At 37.3% G+C, this 17,670-nt stretch overlaps 1 protein-coding gene across 2 annotated transcripts in view; it reads left to right on the top strand.

Annotated features, from left to right (window-relative positions):
• EDIL3 (EGF like repeats and discoidin domains 3) overlaps window positions 1-17,670 on the top strand; it is a 434,578-nt gene that overhangs the window by 312,117 nt on the left and 104,791 nt on the right. For both annotated transcript variants that reach the window (XM_053587072.1, XM_053587080.1), the window contains 2 exons: window positions 11,972-12,127; window positions 13,562-13,706. In XM_053587072.1, the coding sequence (XP_053443047.1) occupies window positions 11,972-12,127; window positions 13,562-13,706 (301 nt within the window). The remainder of the gene's footprint in view (window positions 1-11,971; window positions 12,128-13,561; window positions 13,707-17,670) is intronic.

Below are 17,670 nucleotides of genomic sequence, written 5' to 3' on the forward strand. Positions count from 1 at the left end.
CCGGTGGTGTATGGCATCTGTTGCGTGCTGTTCAGTGAATGGGGCATTTCACTTTAATTGGAGGTTTTACCAGGTGCAAGGAATCATAAGGAAATTATAGTTCTTATGTTTATGCATATGTGTTCTTGGCCCATTTTTTTTTTTTAAGAGGACAGTTAAGTTAATTGAACACATGTCAAAGGCTAACCAGTGTTCAGAACAGTGGAGAATAGTTTAGAGGCTCAGCACAACTCCTGGTTAATTTTTTTATTTTTAGTCGAGACCAGTCTCCCTCTTGCTCAGGCTGGTCTTGAAGACTCCTGAGCTCAGGCCATCCTCCTGCCTCAGCCTCCCAGAGGGCTAAGGTTCCAGGGGTGAGCTACAGCACCCAGCCCCTACCTGATACTTTTATTATATATGTAATTAACCCATAGACTTCTTTATTAAAAAAGAAAAATTAGTACTTCGGTAATCTCCCACTAACACACAATAGTCAATTTAAACAAATTGGCATTTGTACGTATCATGGAAACATTCTTTGCATAATGATTTATATAGAGTACTATTATTCTGTAAGTTCTGAGAGTTTATTACATTATGAGTCTAATGTAATTTATCTAAACATCAAAGATATTTTTTTTTGAGACAGAGTCTCACTATGTCACCCTCAGTAGAGAGCCATGGCGCCACAGCTCACAGCAACCTCCAACTCTTGGGCTCAAGCGATTCTCTTGCCTCAGCCTCCCAAGTAGCTGGGACTACAAGAGACTGCTACAAGGCCCAGCTATTTTTTTTTTTTATTTATTTATTGCAGTTGTCATTGTTGTTTGGCAGGCCTGGGCCGGGTTCGAATCCACCAGCCTCAGTGTATGTGGCAAGCTCCCTAACCAGTAAGCTACAGGCACCGAGCCAAAGATACATTTTTATATGACAACTCATAAGCTATTGTTTGTGTATGTACCTCAATATTCATGAAGTAAGTGACCACTAAGTACTTGATTATAACTTGATTTTCCTTAGAATAAATCTGAATCAGACATTAATTTTTGTTTCTAATTGATTTTTTCAATTAGAATTTCTTCGAAAAGGAATTCTTTCCTCTTTCACTTCATAAGTATTAAAACACATGATAAACTGAATGTCTCTTTTTCAATGAAATAAAATTAAATATAGTTTCTTTGTGCGTATCATGTTTGCTGGTATTTTACATTTTAATATTTTTTGAAAGGATACCAGTCATTAGTCAGACATATACTTGAATGCATTAACCAAGTGCATCTCAAGTTTGAGTTATAGAAAAATAATTATATATATATATATTTTTTTTGAGACAGAGTCTCACTTTATCGCCCTGGGTAGAGTGCTGTAAAGTCACAGCTCACAGCAAACTCTAACCCCTGGCCTAAGCGATTATCTTGCCTCAGCCTCCTGAGTAGCTGGGACCACAGGCGCCCGCCACAACACTGGGCTATTTTTTGTTGTTGTTGCAGTTTGGCCAGGGCCGGGTTTGAACCCACCACCCTCGGTATGTGTGGCCAGCGCCCTACCCACTGAGCCACAGGCGCCACCCATAATTACCTATTTTTAAAGCTAATTACTTATTTACACTTTTGTCTAAATTATGCGTATAAATACTTTTAAGTATGTTAGTATACTATAATAAAATATTTTAATTCTCTGGTATAAAACACAAAATACCAAAGAACAAGCTCAGAAAATATTATTGTAGGGACCTGTATGTACTACTACATAATATAGCCATGCTTAAGTCATTTTCTTGAGAACAAAGGTGTAAGTGGCAGGAGTCAAGGATCGCTTCCCCCACATGGGATATCACACCTCTCCCCACTGATTGAAGAGCGCCCCTCCTTCTTTTGGCACACATTATTATGGGTGGTCTGAGCAGGGCATTTGACCATTTAAGATTAAATTGCTTCTTGTTGCAGCACGTTCCCTCCCTTCCTCTCCATGAGCCCAACCAAGTAGTAACCTTCCATTTCACCTTCCTTACGTCCATTTAGACAAGTGAATTATTGCAAAGCACACAGTATTATATCATAAGGTCTGTTTTTAAATTTACGTACAGGGTATCGTGAGCATTTCATTCAATTCTATATACATTCTTGTGTATTTTTAGCTAGCCATGTGTAAATCCCGTTTCTCATTTCTGCTTCTTGGAGAGTGTGTGAATTGTGCAGGAGCATGCCTACATCCGCGCTTGCGTAAACACATACATTTCATATTTTAATACTCTCTTTATCTGGGAATATCCACCTAAGCAACTCCTCTTTGCGGTCATAAAAATTTTCACAATACGTATGTGTATATACTTCTCTTTGAATACTTATGAGAAAGTCTTTCAGAGAAAAATGCCAGAAATAGAGTTATTTAATTTTATTAACAACTGTAGATGGAAATAACTTATGCCAGTTTACACTCCCACCATCAACAGTGGAATACTTCACCAATACTTCATATAGTATGAAATTTTTATTTTTCCCTTATGTTGGCTATAAATTGCTGCCTCCTTTTTAAATTTGTATCTCTTTAGTTAATAATGAAAGGTTTCTCTGAATTTTCTTTAATATAGTTTGCTCTGTTTTCTGTTGGTTTCCCCATCTCGTTGTGTGTGTGTGTGTAATTTGTAAGAAAAGAAACAAAAAGGCCTTGAATATTTCAATCAATAGTTCTCAATTGAAAGTATAGTTCACATATACCTTGCCCAGACAGGGGGTTCCAAAGATCTATTCAGGAAACTCACAGGTCAATGGTATTTTTGTAATATTTCTAAGACTACCTCTGCCATTTTTCTGTGTTAATGTTTGTACTGTTGACACAAAAAATGGTGAGTAAAACTGCTGAGACCTTATCACTAGTCCTCACGGTGGTACCAAACTCTGCTATGATAATTGAATATATCTCTATCCTGTGCATGTAGGAGTTTAAAAAAAGAATATCCAACTCATTTAAGAATGTCCTTGATGAAACAGTAATGATAACTAATTTTATTAAATGCTTGAATGCCTTGTTAAGTCCTTAATATTCTGTGTATTGAAAGGGGATTACACATAAAGCATTTTTTATGAGTACTGAAGTATGACCTTTGTCACCGGGAAAAGTACTTGTGAGATCATGCAAGTTTCAATATAAACTACTTCCTAACTTTTTATTTATATCATGTTTACTTCAAAGAACAACTGATATACCAAGCATAGCTGTTCATACCTGGATATTAGGCAGAGATTGTCTTGAAAATTAACAAAGGAATCCTGCCACATCAAAGAAACCAGCTGTCAGTATTTGTTTCTAGTGATAAAATGAGACATTTTAAGTGAAAATTAGAATTTTGGAACACTTGTAACTGGCAGGATATGTTTATCAGTTTTCAATAAGCAAGAACTTTCTGATGAAATTGGGGCAATATTAATTAATGTTATTTTTGATACATACATTCTATAATAAAATGTGTCATCACTTAGAGAATCTGCTTAGCTCAGTAAGCCAATATTTTAAAAAATGACCAATGCATCATGTTATAAAACTATGCATGGGTAAAAGGTTCATTCAAAGTGCGAGATAGACCAATGGATTTTTACACAAGAGAAATGAAAAGTTCATTGATAGATTTCAGATTCCATGCAGCCACTATAATTTAACAAACCACCTATGTTCAAATTTAGAAACAGGCTGGCCACAGTGGCTCGCACCTGTAATCCCAATGTGGGGTGCAGGAGGATCGCTTGAGCCCAGGAGTTTGAGGCTACCATGAGCTTTGATGATTCCACAGCACTCTAACCTGGGCAACAGAGTGAGACCCCGTCTCAAAAAATAAAATAAAATAAATTAAAAATAATAAGAAAGTAAATATAATAAAACAAATCTTTTCAAGTTTTGAGTGGTATTAGGAAACAATAACAATAATTATCTGAAAAGTTAATTAAAATATCTCTTCCTTTCAAATTGCATATTTGTATGAAGCTAGACCGAAAACAAAATACTTCAGTAGACTGAACACAGAAGTGAATATGAGAACACAGAAGTGAATATGAGAACCTGCCTTCTCTTAAGCTAGATCTTAAAGAGATTTGTATAACTATGAAATAACGCTTTCTTTTCTTTTCTTTTTTTTTTTTTTGAGACAAAGTCTCACTCTGTCACCCTGGGTAGAGTGCTGTTGCGTCACAGCTCACAGCAACCTCAGACTCTTGGGCTTAAGCAATTCTCTTGCCTCAGCCTCCCAAGTGGCTGGGATTACAGGCGCCTGCCACAACGCCCGGCTATTTTGTTGTTGTTGTTGTTGTTGTTGCAGTTGTCATCGTTGTTAAGCTGGCCCGGGCCGGGTTCAAACCCGCCACCCTTGGTGCATGTGCAGGCAGCATAACCACTGTGCTACGGGCACTGAGCCAAAATCATCCTTTCTTCTATGAAAATTATTGTTTTGGTTTTGATAATATGATAGCTTATTAAGATGCGTTTAGGGTAATGTATTACAGCTTTTTGTTACTATTGTTTTCAAATAAATATATAAACAAATACCTTAAAATTTTGTCAATTTTAAGCCAGGCACAGTGGCTTACCCCTACAGTGCCAGCTACTCAGGGAGCTGAGGTTGGAGGACGGCGGTAGCCCAGGGGCTGGGAGGTACAGTGATGGTGCCACTGCACTATAGTCCGGGCAACAGAGGAAGACTCTGTTTGTATCTATTAATTTCTTGTACAGTAAGCAGTAATATATATGACATGACATGTGGAGGGAGTGTGTGTATGCGTATGCGTGTCTTTTCTCTTTGGGACTTTTGGGACTTTTAATAATTTTTAAGAGGTTAAAGGAGTGAGTCCTAAGACCAAAATGTTTGAGAGCTAATAATGCTGAATGATAAATCCTGTTTTGATTTTTGACATTGCAAGTATGTTTTCTTAGATTGTCACCTTCCTATGAACTTTCCCTGTGATGTTGTTGATAGAACAGAAAGGGTTGTTTTCTCAAATTTGGGGGATTATACACTATACACCGTCATGTTGCTGAAATCTTAGCACACTTTTGTTCCTCATCACTTTATGTTCTTTCTCTCTCTCTCCCTCGCTCTGTCTCTCGATCCTTCCATTCCTTCCTCACTCCCTCCGTTCCTTCCTCCTTTCCTCCTTTATTCTTTTTGTTATTTTTTTTTGAGACAGTTTCATTATGTTGCCCTCTGTAGAGTGCAGTGGAGTCACAGCTCACAGCAACCTCAAATTCTTGGGCTTAAGTGATTCTCCTGCCTCAGCCTCCCAAGTAGCTGGGACTAAAGGTGCCCGCCACAATGCGTGGCTATTTTTTTCTTGTTGTTGCAGTTGTCATTGTTTAGCAGGCCTGGTCCGGTGTTTGGGTGCCAAGCCTCCTCCTTTATTCTTGTTCTTTTGTTTTACATCTGAATTGGATTCCATTTTCCGGACTTTCCAATAATAAAATTACTTAGACCCCCTACTGACAGACATTTTACATTGTTTGAAATTGTGTTCTATTATATACCCTGCTGAGGGGAACAACGTTGTACCCACATCTGTTTATCTCTGTGTGACTTGTAGGCTGTGTTTCTAGAATAGAATTGCTGAGTTAGAAAGAATGTGCATTTGCCGTTTTGTTTCATGTAACCAACTGGTCTGTCATAAAGACTGTCATTTGTACTTCCACCAGCAGCATATAAACATGCGTGTTTCTCTATATTCCTGTGAATGTATAATCAAAATTTTTTTGATTTTTACTTTTGATAGGTCAACTATGATAACTTCATGCAAGTTTCATTTATTTTGTATTATTAATGCTATTGAGTATCTTTTCATATGTTTAAAATCCATGCATATTTCTTTTAATGTCAACCAATCCAGTCCTTTGATCATATTTTTCTATCCAGTTATTTCTGTTTTACTTCTTGATGTGTAAGCTCTAATTTCTCTGATTGATCAATCCTTTGCTAAAATATAATTTGTAATAGTTTTATCTCCATTTGTCATTACTAGTTTGACTTTCTTTTGCTTTTTATCTTGCAGAGCCTTTTAGTTTAATTAATAACATTTTATAATCCAGTGTCATGAATAGAAATCCCTTTTAACTCAGATTATTTTTAATTCTATATTTTACTCTAATCATTTTGTGGCTTCTTTGTTTCTTCATTTTAATGTTAATTTTACCTAGGACTTATTCTAGGATAAGATGACAGATTTATCAAATAACTTTATCAAATGGTCCCAACCCAGTTCTTTAATAACTTTATCAATTTAATCACTTTATCAGATTGTTCCCAGTTATTTAATACTCTTGTTTGGTCTCCACTGATTTAAATGTAATTTGTTTTATATGCAAATGTTCCTTTCATATTGGGATCTATGAATTGAAAGATCGCAATTTATCTATCTCTGAATGTGCTGGTATCATCTAATTTTAATTATTTATATTATATTTTCAGATGATAGTTGCTGGTGTAGATTAACTGTATTTGATTACGTAGTAAGCAAACTTGTGTAACTTTTAAATTCCTGTTGATCATTTGTTGCTTCTCTTAAAATTTCAAAGTAAATTGTTTGTTCTATCTTCTGCCTATCCGAGCTATCTCTGTTTCCCTCCTCTGGATTTTGGAAGGGGTTTTATGACCCTGTTTTACTGCTCACAAGTTTATTCTTCAGATATGTTTCTTTGCTTTGTTGTAGGAACCACCCATTGGGAACTTTATTTAGACAATTATATTATTCATACCTAATATCGCCAACTGTTTCTTATTTCTATACTTGTTTCTGTCTTATATTTTATAAATATGCCTTTTCAAGGACTTTTTTTTACAGGTTTTTAAATCTGAATCTGTCCATCCTTCTAGATTAGTTTTCTGGTATTAGTTTTGTCTCTTTGTTTTTTCCCTTTCGGTCACGGTGCTTGCATTCCTAGGAGAGTTTGGTATTAAGGTTGGCTAGAGATGGACCCCAAGGGAATAATGAAACCCCTGCCCTTACGTGGGCCACTCCGGCTAGACTAAGTTGGTGTAGAGAGGGAACCTCGTGATGGGGTCATCATCCTACAGCCCCTTCTCGCTGCAGAACACTTATCTGCCCCAGACTTTGCTTCTACTGGGAGCTGCATCACTCTATTTTGCCTCCTTAGTCTATAACCTACGGATGTGATGTACAAAGGGTGAGACACTCAGGCTGCTAGTGACCACACACCACTTTCAGCTAGCTGCACATTTTGCCACCACCTCCCACTGCTGGTGGGCTGGAACTGGATAGATCAGAGAGGGCCCAGACAAACAAGATGTGAATAAGAATGAGAAAAAGCTTTTTAGGAAAGTTATTTGTCAGCCCGATAACAGTCATCAGCCCTTGGCATTTCCCTCCATCCACCCCACACCCCAAAGATTCCTTGAGATCTCAGAATCTTCTGTTATACTAAGGCTTTCTTATAGTATGGAGGGGTGTGTGTGTGATAGAGAGAGAGACAGGAGAGTGAGAAAGAGACAAAAGTTTGAAAACTTTCAAAGCCTGCTCAGCAACTTTTGTCCCAGAGGATCCTGAGTGTTGGATTCAGGGAACAGGGGCCAGTGCCCTATGCAATTATTATCTTGTCAAGAACCCTTTAATGTCCCCCTGTGTTTCAGTTAATGCATACACACACACTCTCACAGGTTTAATCACAACACACTTAAAAGTTTTCATAGGACATAGTTTTGGAAGTTGTTCGCAAAGTTTTCATATGGTTATTAGGATTATGAGCTCTTACAAATATACTTCCCCAAATCTGAATTTTCTGGCATTAAGTGGTTCGGAACAGGAGGCAGAAGAAGAATGCTCCTTGAAAAACCGGGCTCGACGCCCATAGCTCAGTGAGTAGGGCATGGGCCACTTACACTGAGGCTAGCAGGTTCGAGCCCAGCCAGAGCCTGCTAAAACAACGACAACTGCAACCAAAAAATAGCTGGGCGTTGTGGCAGGCGCCTGTAGTTCCCAGCTACTTGGGAGCCTGAGGCAAGAGAATCACTTACGGTTGCTGTGAGCTGTGATACCAGAACACTCTACCAAGGGCAACATGGTGAGACTCTGTCTCAAAATAAAAAGAATAAATAAAAATAAATAAAACAAAAACTGGCCAGAAAAATGGTGGTGTCTCATTTCTATAAACTCAGCACTTTGGGAAGCTGAGGCAGGAGAATCTCTTAAAGACAAGAGTTGAAGACCAACCTAGGCAACCTAGAAAGGCCCCATTTCTACAAAAGTGAAAAATAAAAAATTAGCTGGGTATAGTGGCACGTAGCCGTCATCCCACCACTTGGTAGGCTGAAATGGGAGATTGCTAGAGTCCAGGAGTTTGAGGTTGCGGTCAGCTATGATTTTACCACTGCATTCCAGCCTGGGGTGGCAAACCAAGATCCCATTTTAAAAAAAAGGCCAAACACTGAAAATCAAACCAAAAAGCAGATGTTCTAAGAAATTTCTATGAAATTTTTTACAGACATATATTACATAATCTTCACTTATAATAATTTTAGTAAAGTCGCTTTTACAAAGGAGGAAATTAAATTCCAAAATGCTTAGAGAAATACTCAAGATCATATACGTAGGAAGTGGCAAAATCAGCACTGAGACTCATCGGTCCTTTCCTCCCAAAGCCCCCCTCTCCACAGGCTCTGAGGCCTGCAAATCCAGGTTATTCTTCTTTCTGTTCATATTTATGCATGGGACACAGTTCTCCCAGAACGCTTTAGAAGGTACTTTTGTTTTTAAAGGTTATGCAGCACACCTACAACCCGGTGGAAAAATAATTTTCCTGAAACTAGATACATAAAGGAAAATATTTTATTGTGTATCTAAGCATCCATCAAGTTCATAGAGAATAATTTAGGAATTTTGCATGTAATCTTCAGTCGACCTTTACATGGTATATGAGATGGTTCACAGAGGCAGACCTTTTACGTTGCATATGGAATGGTTCACAGATGCTAAGATCACCATCTAGCAAAGATATCAAACAATGATGTCGGAACAGGATTAAAGGGATTTACCTGCTGGAACTTTCTGTCGTGGAGATGTTTCCAAAATCATGTTATAACTTTAGTCCAAGGCTTAGGTTATTTCTTACAGAAACATAGATTCCTGGTATTAAATTTGAGTATGACCACAACAATGACATCTTTGTCCCTTTGTAGCAGCCCGTATAGCCTGTGGCTAGGAGGAGTGAGAGTTATAAGAAACACCTGTATGGCTCAATAATGGAACACCTTGGTGGAAAGGGCATGGAGAGGGATTTAGCGCTCCTAACAAACATGAGAGCTCGCGAGATGAGAGCAGTGGTGAATTGGCAGTCTCTACACCTGTGGTGTTGAGAGGCATGAGATCAACCTTATTATTAGGCTGGAGGAGAAGGCAGTTGGGAGCATGCGCATTCTATCACGAACCTGCTTACTCTGACTCTTATCTCCTCACCTGCACAGCGTCTCTCTGCTGAAGATCACCAAGCTCTGCTAAAGACTAAGATCTATCTATTCTAAGAAGTCTGCTTTACTCTCTCTAAGACACACACTCTCTATCTCTCCCTGAAGTACATAGCCCTCAGGCACCTTTGAGAAATGGTTCTTGAGCAAGTCCTCGTCGGGAACGTCGGGAACGTAGTTAAGCGGGGCCGAGACCTGGCCAGTCCTGGGCCCAGAGACCCGCTTATACTGAATTACTTGTTATTCAAACTTAATAGTGCTAGATTCACGAGAAGTCTAAGTCTAAAACCTAGAAATTACTAAAATTTAGTCATCCAGAACCTGTATATATAAATAAAATTCTGTTTTTTATTTTGTGTTTAATGGTAACAGCCCAAATATTTAACATAAGCTCTCTACTAAGTAAAGTAAAGACAATCCAAGTTCAAAGATTCTTTACTAGCTGGAGTTCTATCTCACTAAAATATATATTCAAAGCTTCTAAGTTGTTAGAGCGGATAGAAATCTGTTTAAACACCATTGCTAATGATTTGAGAAAAACATGAACTTGGATTTTTTTTTATTCTTTATGCTTCTACAATTTAAATGTTAGAGAATTATTGTATAGCTCATCACTCAAAACTCTAGCAGAGATAATTTGGCCATCTCCAAGAAGAATAAACAGGATAATTGAAACAGGATAAAAGACAGTTGAAAAAAGAAAGGGGGGGCTCAGAAATGGCGAATGTGAAGTTGGCCTCCAAAATGTGGGGAAACGTGATTCAAGGTCCACCATCTACACTGTGCCTACTGGGAAGGTTTAGGCTATGAAGGGTCTCAGATTAAAAAGAGAAAAACTATCATACATAGGACACTGAAAGAATATGGCGCTTCTCTAGCGATATGCTAGTTTACCTAACATACTAATGTGCAGTGTCTTTCAGAAATTCCCTATGCCAAATTGCACAGTTACAACTCCCAAATCAATCTTTAGAGAGAGGACTAATAGAAATAAATATTAAGAATAGTGAGTAAAATTTACATTCATAAGGGATGTTCTCTTTTTGAGTCTCCAAGTACGAATGGGACTTAAAATGTGTTCTTGACTGTAATTATTTTGATGTCTGGTCATTGAAATGATAAAAGCAAAATTGGCTATCTGAGTCAATCCATGCACTGTTGTTAGAGGAAAAAAAAAAAAAAAAAGGACCCATTGACCAGAATTTTTTAAAAAATATATTATGTTTGAAGCATGTGTTACAAGGGTGAAAGGGGACATGCTCACCAGTTAAAATGCTGAGGACTACCCCACCCAAATTCTTTAATCCATCAAACCCCGGGTTTCTTTATACATGAGAAAGACCTAGAATTGCCTTGTGAGCAGCCCTGAGGGAGAGACCTCATGGTGTTCAGAGCAGGGAGAAGAGACTTTGGCAAAGTCAGAAACTGACAATATAGTGGTTTATTTCATAAGGCCCACTGTCTGCCTTTTCCAGTGTTAACTCTCAGAGCCTCATCCTGGAGTGGAAAGCTCTAATCACATACTTGAATCTGACGGTTTTCTGGTTTTTCTCTGCAAAACAGTCTATGAATTATTAACTTAATGCTATCTTATGGCATATTTAAATTTTCTGATTTGTATTGGTGGAGAGGGACATTTTATAGCAATTTATGAAGAACTTTGAAACAATGCCTTTCTACTAAGCTTAAGATATTATGGACATCATAAAGTCATTTTGTAACAAATGGAGCAAATTTTCATGTTTACCATACCGCGAATAAAGAATTATTTATACATTGTAGTATTTAATTATTATGTATAAAAGATATTTCTTTAATTATAAAAATACTTAAAATATTTAGATGTCTGCTACTCCTGCAGCAGACTTTTGCAAAGGGATTTGGAATTGGGGGTGGGGGAATATGGTGCAAAAATACCAGTTAGAAAGGTTCTGGATGATAAAATGAAGAGAAAAGCACCTATTTGGGGAGAAACTAATGCTCAGAAAATGCAGTTTAAAGATCTAGGAACTACACATACATTTGTTATTGTATTTGCCCTCATTGTTATCTTTTATTCAGATAATCAGAGATCTCAGATTTTTCATGTTTGATTTTAAATGGAAATTTCTCGAACCTTAAATCAGTTTAGACACATTGACAGTTATGTTGATATTAGGGTTTCATACTAATGACACTGAGGTTATTTTGACAAGAGACTATTTCCATTTTTCAGTTTACTAAATCAAATTTGCATATCATAACCAATCAGATGCTTTCTATACTTAGATTTGGGGGGCACACTGCTTTCCTCAAAGCCTGTTCATGAAGATTGTTTTATTGAAAAAAAATCATTCTATGATAGAAAGAGATTTTGAAGCTAAACTTAATATATGCCTGTTTTAAATACCATTAATCTACAAAAAGTACAAGAAAATCATTAGCTTTTCACATTATTTTTAATCTAAACTAATAAATAAAAGTGTTCTATTTCAAAAATAAGTATTGTAAGTATTATCTTAATGCAGTGAGGTTATTGTTGATTATGCCTTGTTGCTTCAGATAAATTTGCAAAGAAAAATGAGAGTTACTGGCGTGATTACCCAAGGAGCAAAGAGGATTGGAAGCCCAGAGTATATAAAATCCTACAAAATCGCCTATAGTAATGATGGGAAGACTTGGGCAATGTACAAAGTCAAAGGCGCCAGTGAAGACATGGTAAGACCAACAACCCACTGAATTTAAACGTAAAACCATTGATGATATATCAAGTGACAACAGTCTTCAAGAGAAGCCTTATATTGAAAATAATTTCTGATACTTTCCGTTTTTAATTGGGCTAGCAGCGAGAAGGGAGTAGGACTTTTTCCAAGTTATAAATTTATAGTGGCTGACATTTAAGGTTTTCTCAGATTTTAATTGGTGGCTCTACAAATACTTTGTGACAAAGTTAGCATAATCTCAGACGACTGTTGAGCTTTATTTCAACAATAGTCAGTCTTCAATTTTATTTCCATTGCTTTTATAGTTCAGCACTTTTCTTCATCAAATAACTACTGACCAAAACTATTGTTTTAAAAGAAGGAAAAGCACCAAATATAGAAAAGTTATTTTTTATAGACTTCATATTGGAAAAAATATTTTAATTTAGCAGAATAAAATATTTTAGATGAAGCGTATATAATATTCAGTATTTCATTTCCTTTTTTCTCAGTTCATTTATTAATTCTTCCTCAAAAACTTCAACTTTTAAAATATCAGGAATGCAGGTCATTCTTTTCTTTTTCTTTTCAATTTTTGGCTGAGGCTGGGTTGGAACCCACCACCTCCAGCATGTGGGGCTGGCGCCCAACTCCTTGAGCCACAGGCACCACCCCAGGTCATTCCTTTTAAGACCAAGCATATAGTAGATCCTAATAAATTGTATAAAAGATTTATTAAATTGCTCCCATAAAATGAATTTAAGTAAAGTTTTTTAATTATCCAGGTTTACATTAAAGGCAAAATAAAAAAGGCAAAATAAACAGGTTTAAAGGAATAAAAAAAAATGAAACATTTTAGTTCTTGGTTTTAGAGGGAAACATAATACCAGAAATGTATATTCTCTCTATTTATATAAACAAGAGACAGAGAATGAGAATGATCAGTCTCTTATCCAGAGATCTGGGCCTGATTGATAAAGATGTAATCTTGATGAGTCAAACCCTAAAGCATCATATATCTGATTGTAGCGTTAGAGAGACTGAGGGATCAGAAACACTAGTAAAGACTATTTCCTATTTGTAAAAGTATAACTACTAAGTAGCAAAATGAACAGAAAGATTGAGATGAAGTGAAGGATTTAAGGTGCCTGTTTCTCAAGAGAAGAGAGAACCACTCTGAAGGACTGTTCTTAAAATTGACAGAGCCATCATGGTGGAGTATGGATTATGCCACAGGCCACAGTGCTTTATGGCTTTAATTAGGATTTTATGTATGGGTTTTATATCCACTGCTGATGACAGTGTGCTTTCAAAATGCTCCCTGCTTTCAAATTATTTAATCCAGTCTTTGAAGGATTATTTTGGGTAAGGAATAGGGTCAATGTGCAAAAATAGATAAGGAAGCTGTTGCAGTTAATAATTTAAAACTCTGTGTCCTGTCTTTACACAGGTGTTCCGTGGAAATGTTGACAACAACACACCGTATGCTAACTCTTTCACACCCCCCATAAAAGCTCAGTACGTGAGACTCTATCCACAGGTTTGCCGAAGGCACTGCACTTTGCGAATGGAACTTCTTGGCTGTGAACTCTCGGGTGAGCCTCATATTACCTATTCCTGTAGTCTCTTTTTAAGAGTCTATGGTTGGGTGCCCACAGCTCAGTGGTTAGGGCACCAGCCACATGCTCCAGGGCTGTTGGGTTCGAACCCAGCCAGGCCTGCTAAACAAACAAACAAACAACAACAACAAATAGCTAGGCATTGTGGCAGGCAGCTGTAGTCCCAGCTACTAGGGAAGGTGAGGCAAGAGAATCACTTAAGCCCAAGAATTTGAGGTTGCTATGAGCTATGACACCATAGCACTGTACCAAGGGTGACAAAAGTGAGATTCTGTCTCAATTTAAAATATATATATATGTGTATGTAGCCTGCTTTACCCTGCAAAAGCCACTCTTAGACATTTATTTCTGTTACAATATGTCTACAACATGGTTCATTGAGAGCCAATGTGTATGTGTAGGATCAACAAGTACTAAAACATGTTACAGGCAGGGTAAATTTAATATAGAAATAGTAATGGAGTTTCCAAAGTGGTCAATGAAAGTGCAAGGAATTCTCAAAGGAAACCCCAGATTAATTTTAAATGTGTTTTATTGGTTTGGGTAGTAACTATGATTTATGTCTTGTGACAAAAGTTCAGTAAAAACTGGAGTCTGCCTGAACTCATAAATTGCAGTCAAAGTTAGCGTAAATAGTACATAAAAGTTGTCCATCTACCATAAGAATTTGGAGTTTTTAAATTATTTATTTAGATTGTATGAAATATGTATATATATCATTACTCTCAAGGGGACAAGACTTCAATGCCAAGATTGCTACTGCAAATTCATTCTTGGATCATTCTTAGCTAGCACCCTGCTTCCCATACAAATAGTGGTTATCCAGCTCAAGAATAACCTGTCAAAGGATGAAAGTTAAATACTCTCATCCTCCAGGAATATCAATACTAGATTTAAAGATGAAGACTCAGCATGTGGATTTTGTATTGACGCCATGTCAATTTAATTAGGTTCTAAATTACATGGAAAATTGGGTGGAGGAATTTCACTCTATTTTTGGTGGTGGTTCTTACAATTCTGGCATCAAAATTTACAAACTATCTTTGCTGCAGTAGCCTAAAATTATTTTCTTTAAGTAAGAAAACTCACAGTTCATGTCTTGTTCCACTTTTTAGCATAATCTTGAAGTGGGGAAAAACCTTCACCAAACTTAAAACAGTGCCAGTTAGTTGAGAATAGAAGGGCAAGTCCCTTCAAAGTGATAACTTGTGGGCCTTTTATTTATTTCAAGAGCTTGCCCTTAAGTCCTTCAAATAAAAGTTATTATTAAAAATGTCCATTTTTAAATAAGCCCATAACATTTAAAGTAGAGTCATTTGGCCAGACAAATGAACCTGTTTTAAGAATCACACTTTCATATTCTGTGGGTTTTTTTTTTTTTTAAGCAATCAACCTGTGGTTTCTAGTACCATTAATTATCCTCAGAGAGATTCTTTCCCTAATTTTGATAATTCAACCTGTCCTGTTGGCTGCCAGTAAATCTTGGCAGAATTATTGGCATCCGGTGTTTGTGTGACACATCAGTATATCACCACAGGCCAATGTCCGTCTCTAAGCCATTCATCATAAACCAATCAAGAGGGAGCCACAGTCTGATGGGGTCTACTGCGAGCTGCGTGGTTTTAGTTGCTTATCATCACCTTCTCCAATTTTTCAGTGGTTTGATTCATGAAGATCAATCTTTCATAGACAGCATAGTTACACCCCTAAGGGGAGAGTGTATTTTACTTCCAAGTTTGTCAAGAGGTTACATCTCACCCTTTACAGATTTTATTTTCTCAAAAAGAAAATTTTTTTCTACCCCATCTCCTAATCCCGCAAATTGATTTTGAACTTACATGCAGACAGCGATGTCTCCCAATAGATGCTTTAAAAAGCTGGGGCACTTCACTATAAAAATACCGATTTCATCAAAACTTCATTCTGCCCAGGTGCTGTCCATACTGTAAAAGAGTTAATTTATATATGTGAAATCATATAGATGAAGAGGAAAAAGTGTAGCCTGAGGCACATTGGCAGAGAGGTCACCTCAAACACTTGGAATTAAACATTAATGTAACCTACTAAACTATTTTCCACAATAAAGCCCAAGGTTGCTTATTGTGTTCTATAAACTGTTATAAGATCTTCAAGCCAGCCTAGAAGATCAACAAAGAATCTTTTCCCAGACACTTGAAAAGATCATCTCCTAAATTCTCTGAAAGAAATATGACTTAAGATGCTTGGAATGAGATAGATTATGATGATAATTAGAGGATGAAGACTCATTCATTCTTTGAACAACTATTTAATTATTTTGAACTACTTCTGTGCTAAGTAATAGACAACAGAATAGATATGAAATTAACTTTATGGGTAAGCAGAAATGATCAAAGAAAAGACAATCCAATATTTCAATACCACATTATATCACAAAAGGAGAAAACAACTACTTTGTCTTTTCTCTTGTAAGCAAAGTTTTTCTTTGTAAGCAAACTTTTACAAAGACTTTGTAGGGGAAAGGGAGAGGGAGGTGGAATTGGGGATGGGGATAAAAGAACAAGTCATATGTTCACAATGTAGGGAATGTGTTTGTTTGGAACTGTCTGAAGATACAGTGAGCCATTATGGCTACTAGACTTCCTAGAATCTGTGAGATTTGTTATGACATTTTTTTTTTTTTTTACCTAAAACTGGCATTTAGGTTTTAGAGCTGTTTTTAACATGGGGTTTCAAATATATGTCTCCTATGCCAAATTCACTAGTTTTATTTATTTATTTATTTTAGAGATAGAGTCTTATTTTGTCACCCATGGTAGAGTGCTGTGGCCTCACAGCTCACATCCACCTCCAGCTCTTGGGCTTAGGCGATTCTCTTGCCTTAGCCTCCCGAGTAGCTGGGACTACAGGCGCCGACCACAACGCCCGGCTATGTTTTTGTTGCAGTTTGGCCAGGGCCGGATTTCAACCCGCCACCCTTGGTATGTGAGGCCAGAGCCCTACTCACTGAGCCACAGATCCTCCTTGTCATTTTCTTGTGTTTGCACAGGATAGTGGCAGTTCCTGGAAGGTGACAGTGACAGTAGACATGAAGTAGCCTCGAGTAGAAAGAAGTGAACTAGACAGACCAGGGAAGAAAGCAGTTAATGGTAGTTATGAATTATTTGTCAATAAAGAGTCCTAAACCACCTCTTTTAGAGCTAAGTTATGAAATGCTCGTTTTAGAGATTGCACCTGTCATCAGATGTGCTCTAGTACTCACTGATATGCTAATATCGGGGGACCTATAACTATATGTTGGAATGAGTTTTACCAAAAATAGCGAACTCCTTTCCTCCCTTCTTTCTTTCCTCCCCTTCCTCCCTCCCTCCCTTCCTCCCTTCCTTTCTTCCTTCCTTCCTTCTATAAAAAAAGTAACTAACGGGCAATGCCTGTGGCTCAAAGGAGTAGGGCCCCAGCCCCATATGCCAGAGGTGGCGGGTTCAAACCCAGCCCCCACCAAAAAATGCAAAAAAAAAAAAAGGAGCACTAAATGCTAGCTGTGTGCCAGCACTGGTTCAAAGTAGTTTATTAACTAATTTTTTAGAATTCTTCTTTGAGGCAGTTTTTATTATTGTTACCATACTGCAGAAGGATTAAGGTACAAAATGGTTAAATAACAGCTATAAGACCACACAGCTGAGGACAGGAAACCAGCAAAGCATGAGGGGAAGATACCGGGTTAAAAGGCCTCCTTATTTATCTTTGCTTCCTTGATGATCAAACTTACCTTGTTAAGTATCTTGGGCACTGGCCTGACATAATACCCTGTTTCCCCGAAAATAAGACAGTGTCTTATTTTAAGGTGTGCGCCCAAAGATGCGCTGTCTTATTTTCAGGGGACATCTTACCTTTTCTATAAGTAGGTCTTATTTTCGGAGGATGTCTTATTTTCGGGGAAACAGGGTAGAATCGTGCTGCC

Source organism: Nycticebus coucang, chromosome 1, assembly GCF_027406575.1.
Source record: "Nycticebus coucang isolate mNycCou1 chromosome 1, mNycCou1.pri, whole genome shotgun sequence".
In the NCBI taxonomy this organism is placed as follows: Eukaryota; Metazoa; Chordata; class Mammalia; order Primates; family Lorisidae; genus Nycticebus; species Nycticebus coucang.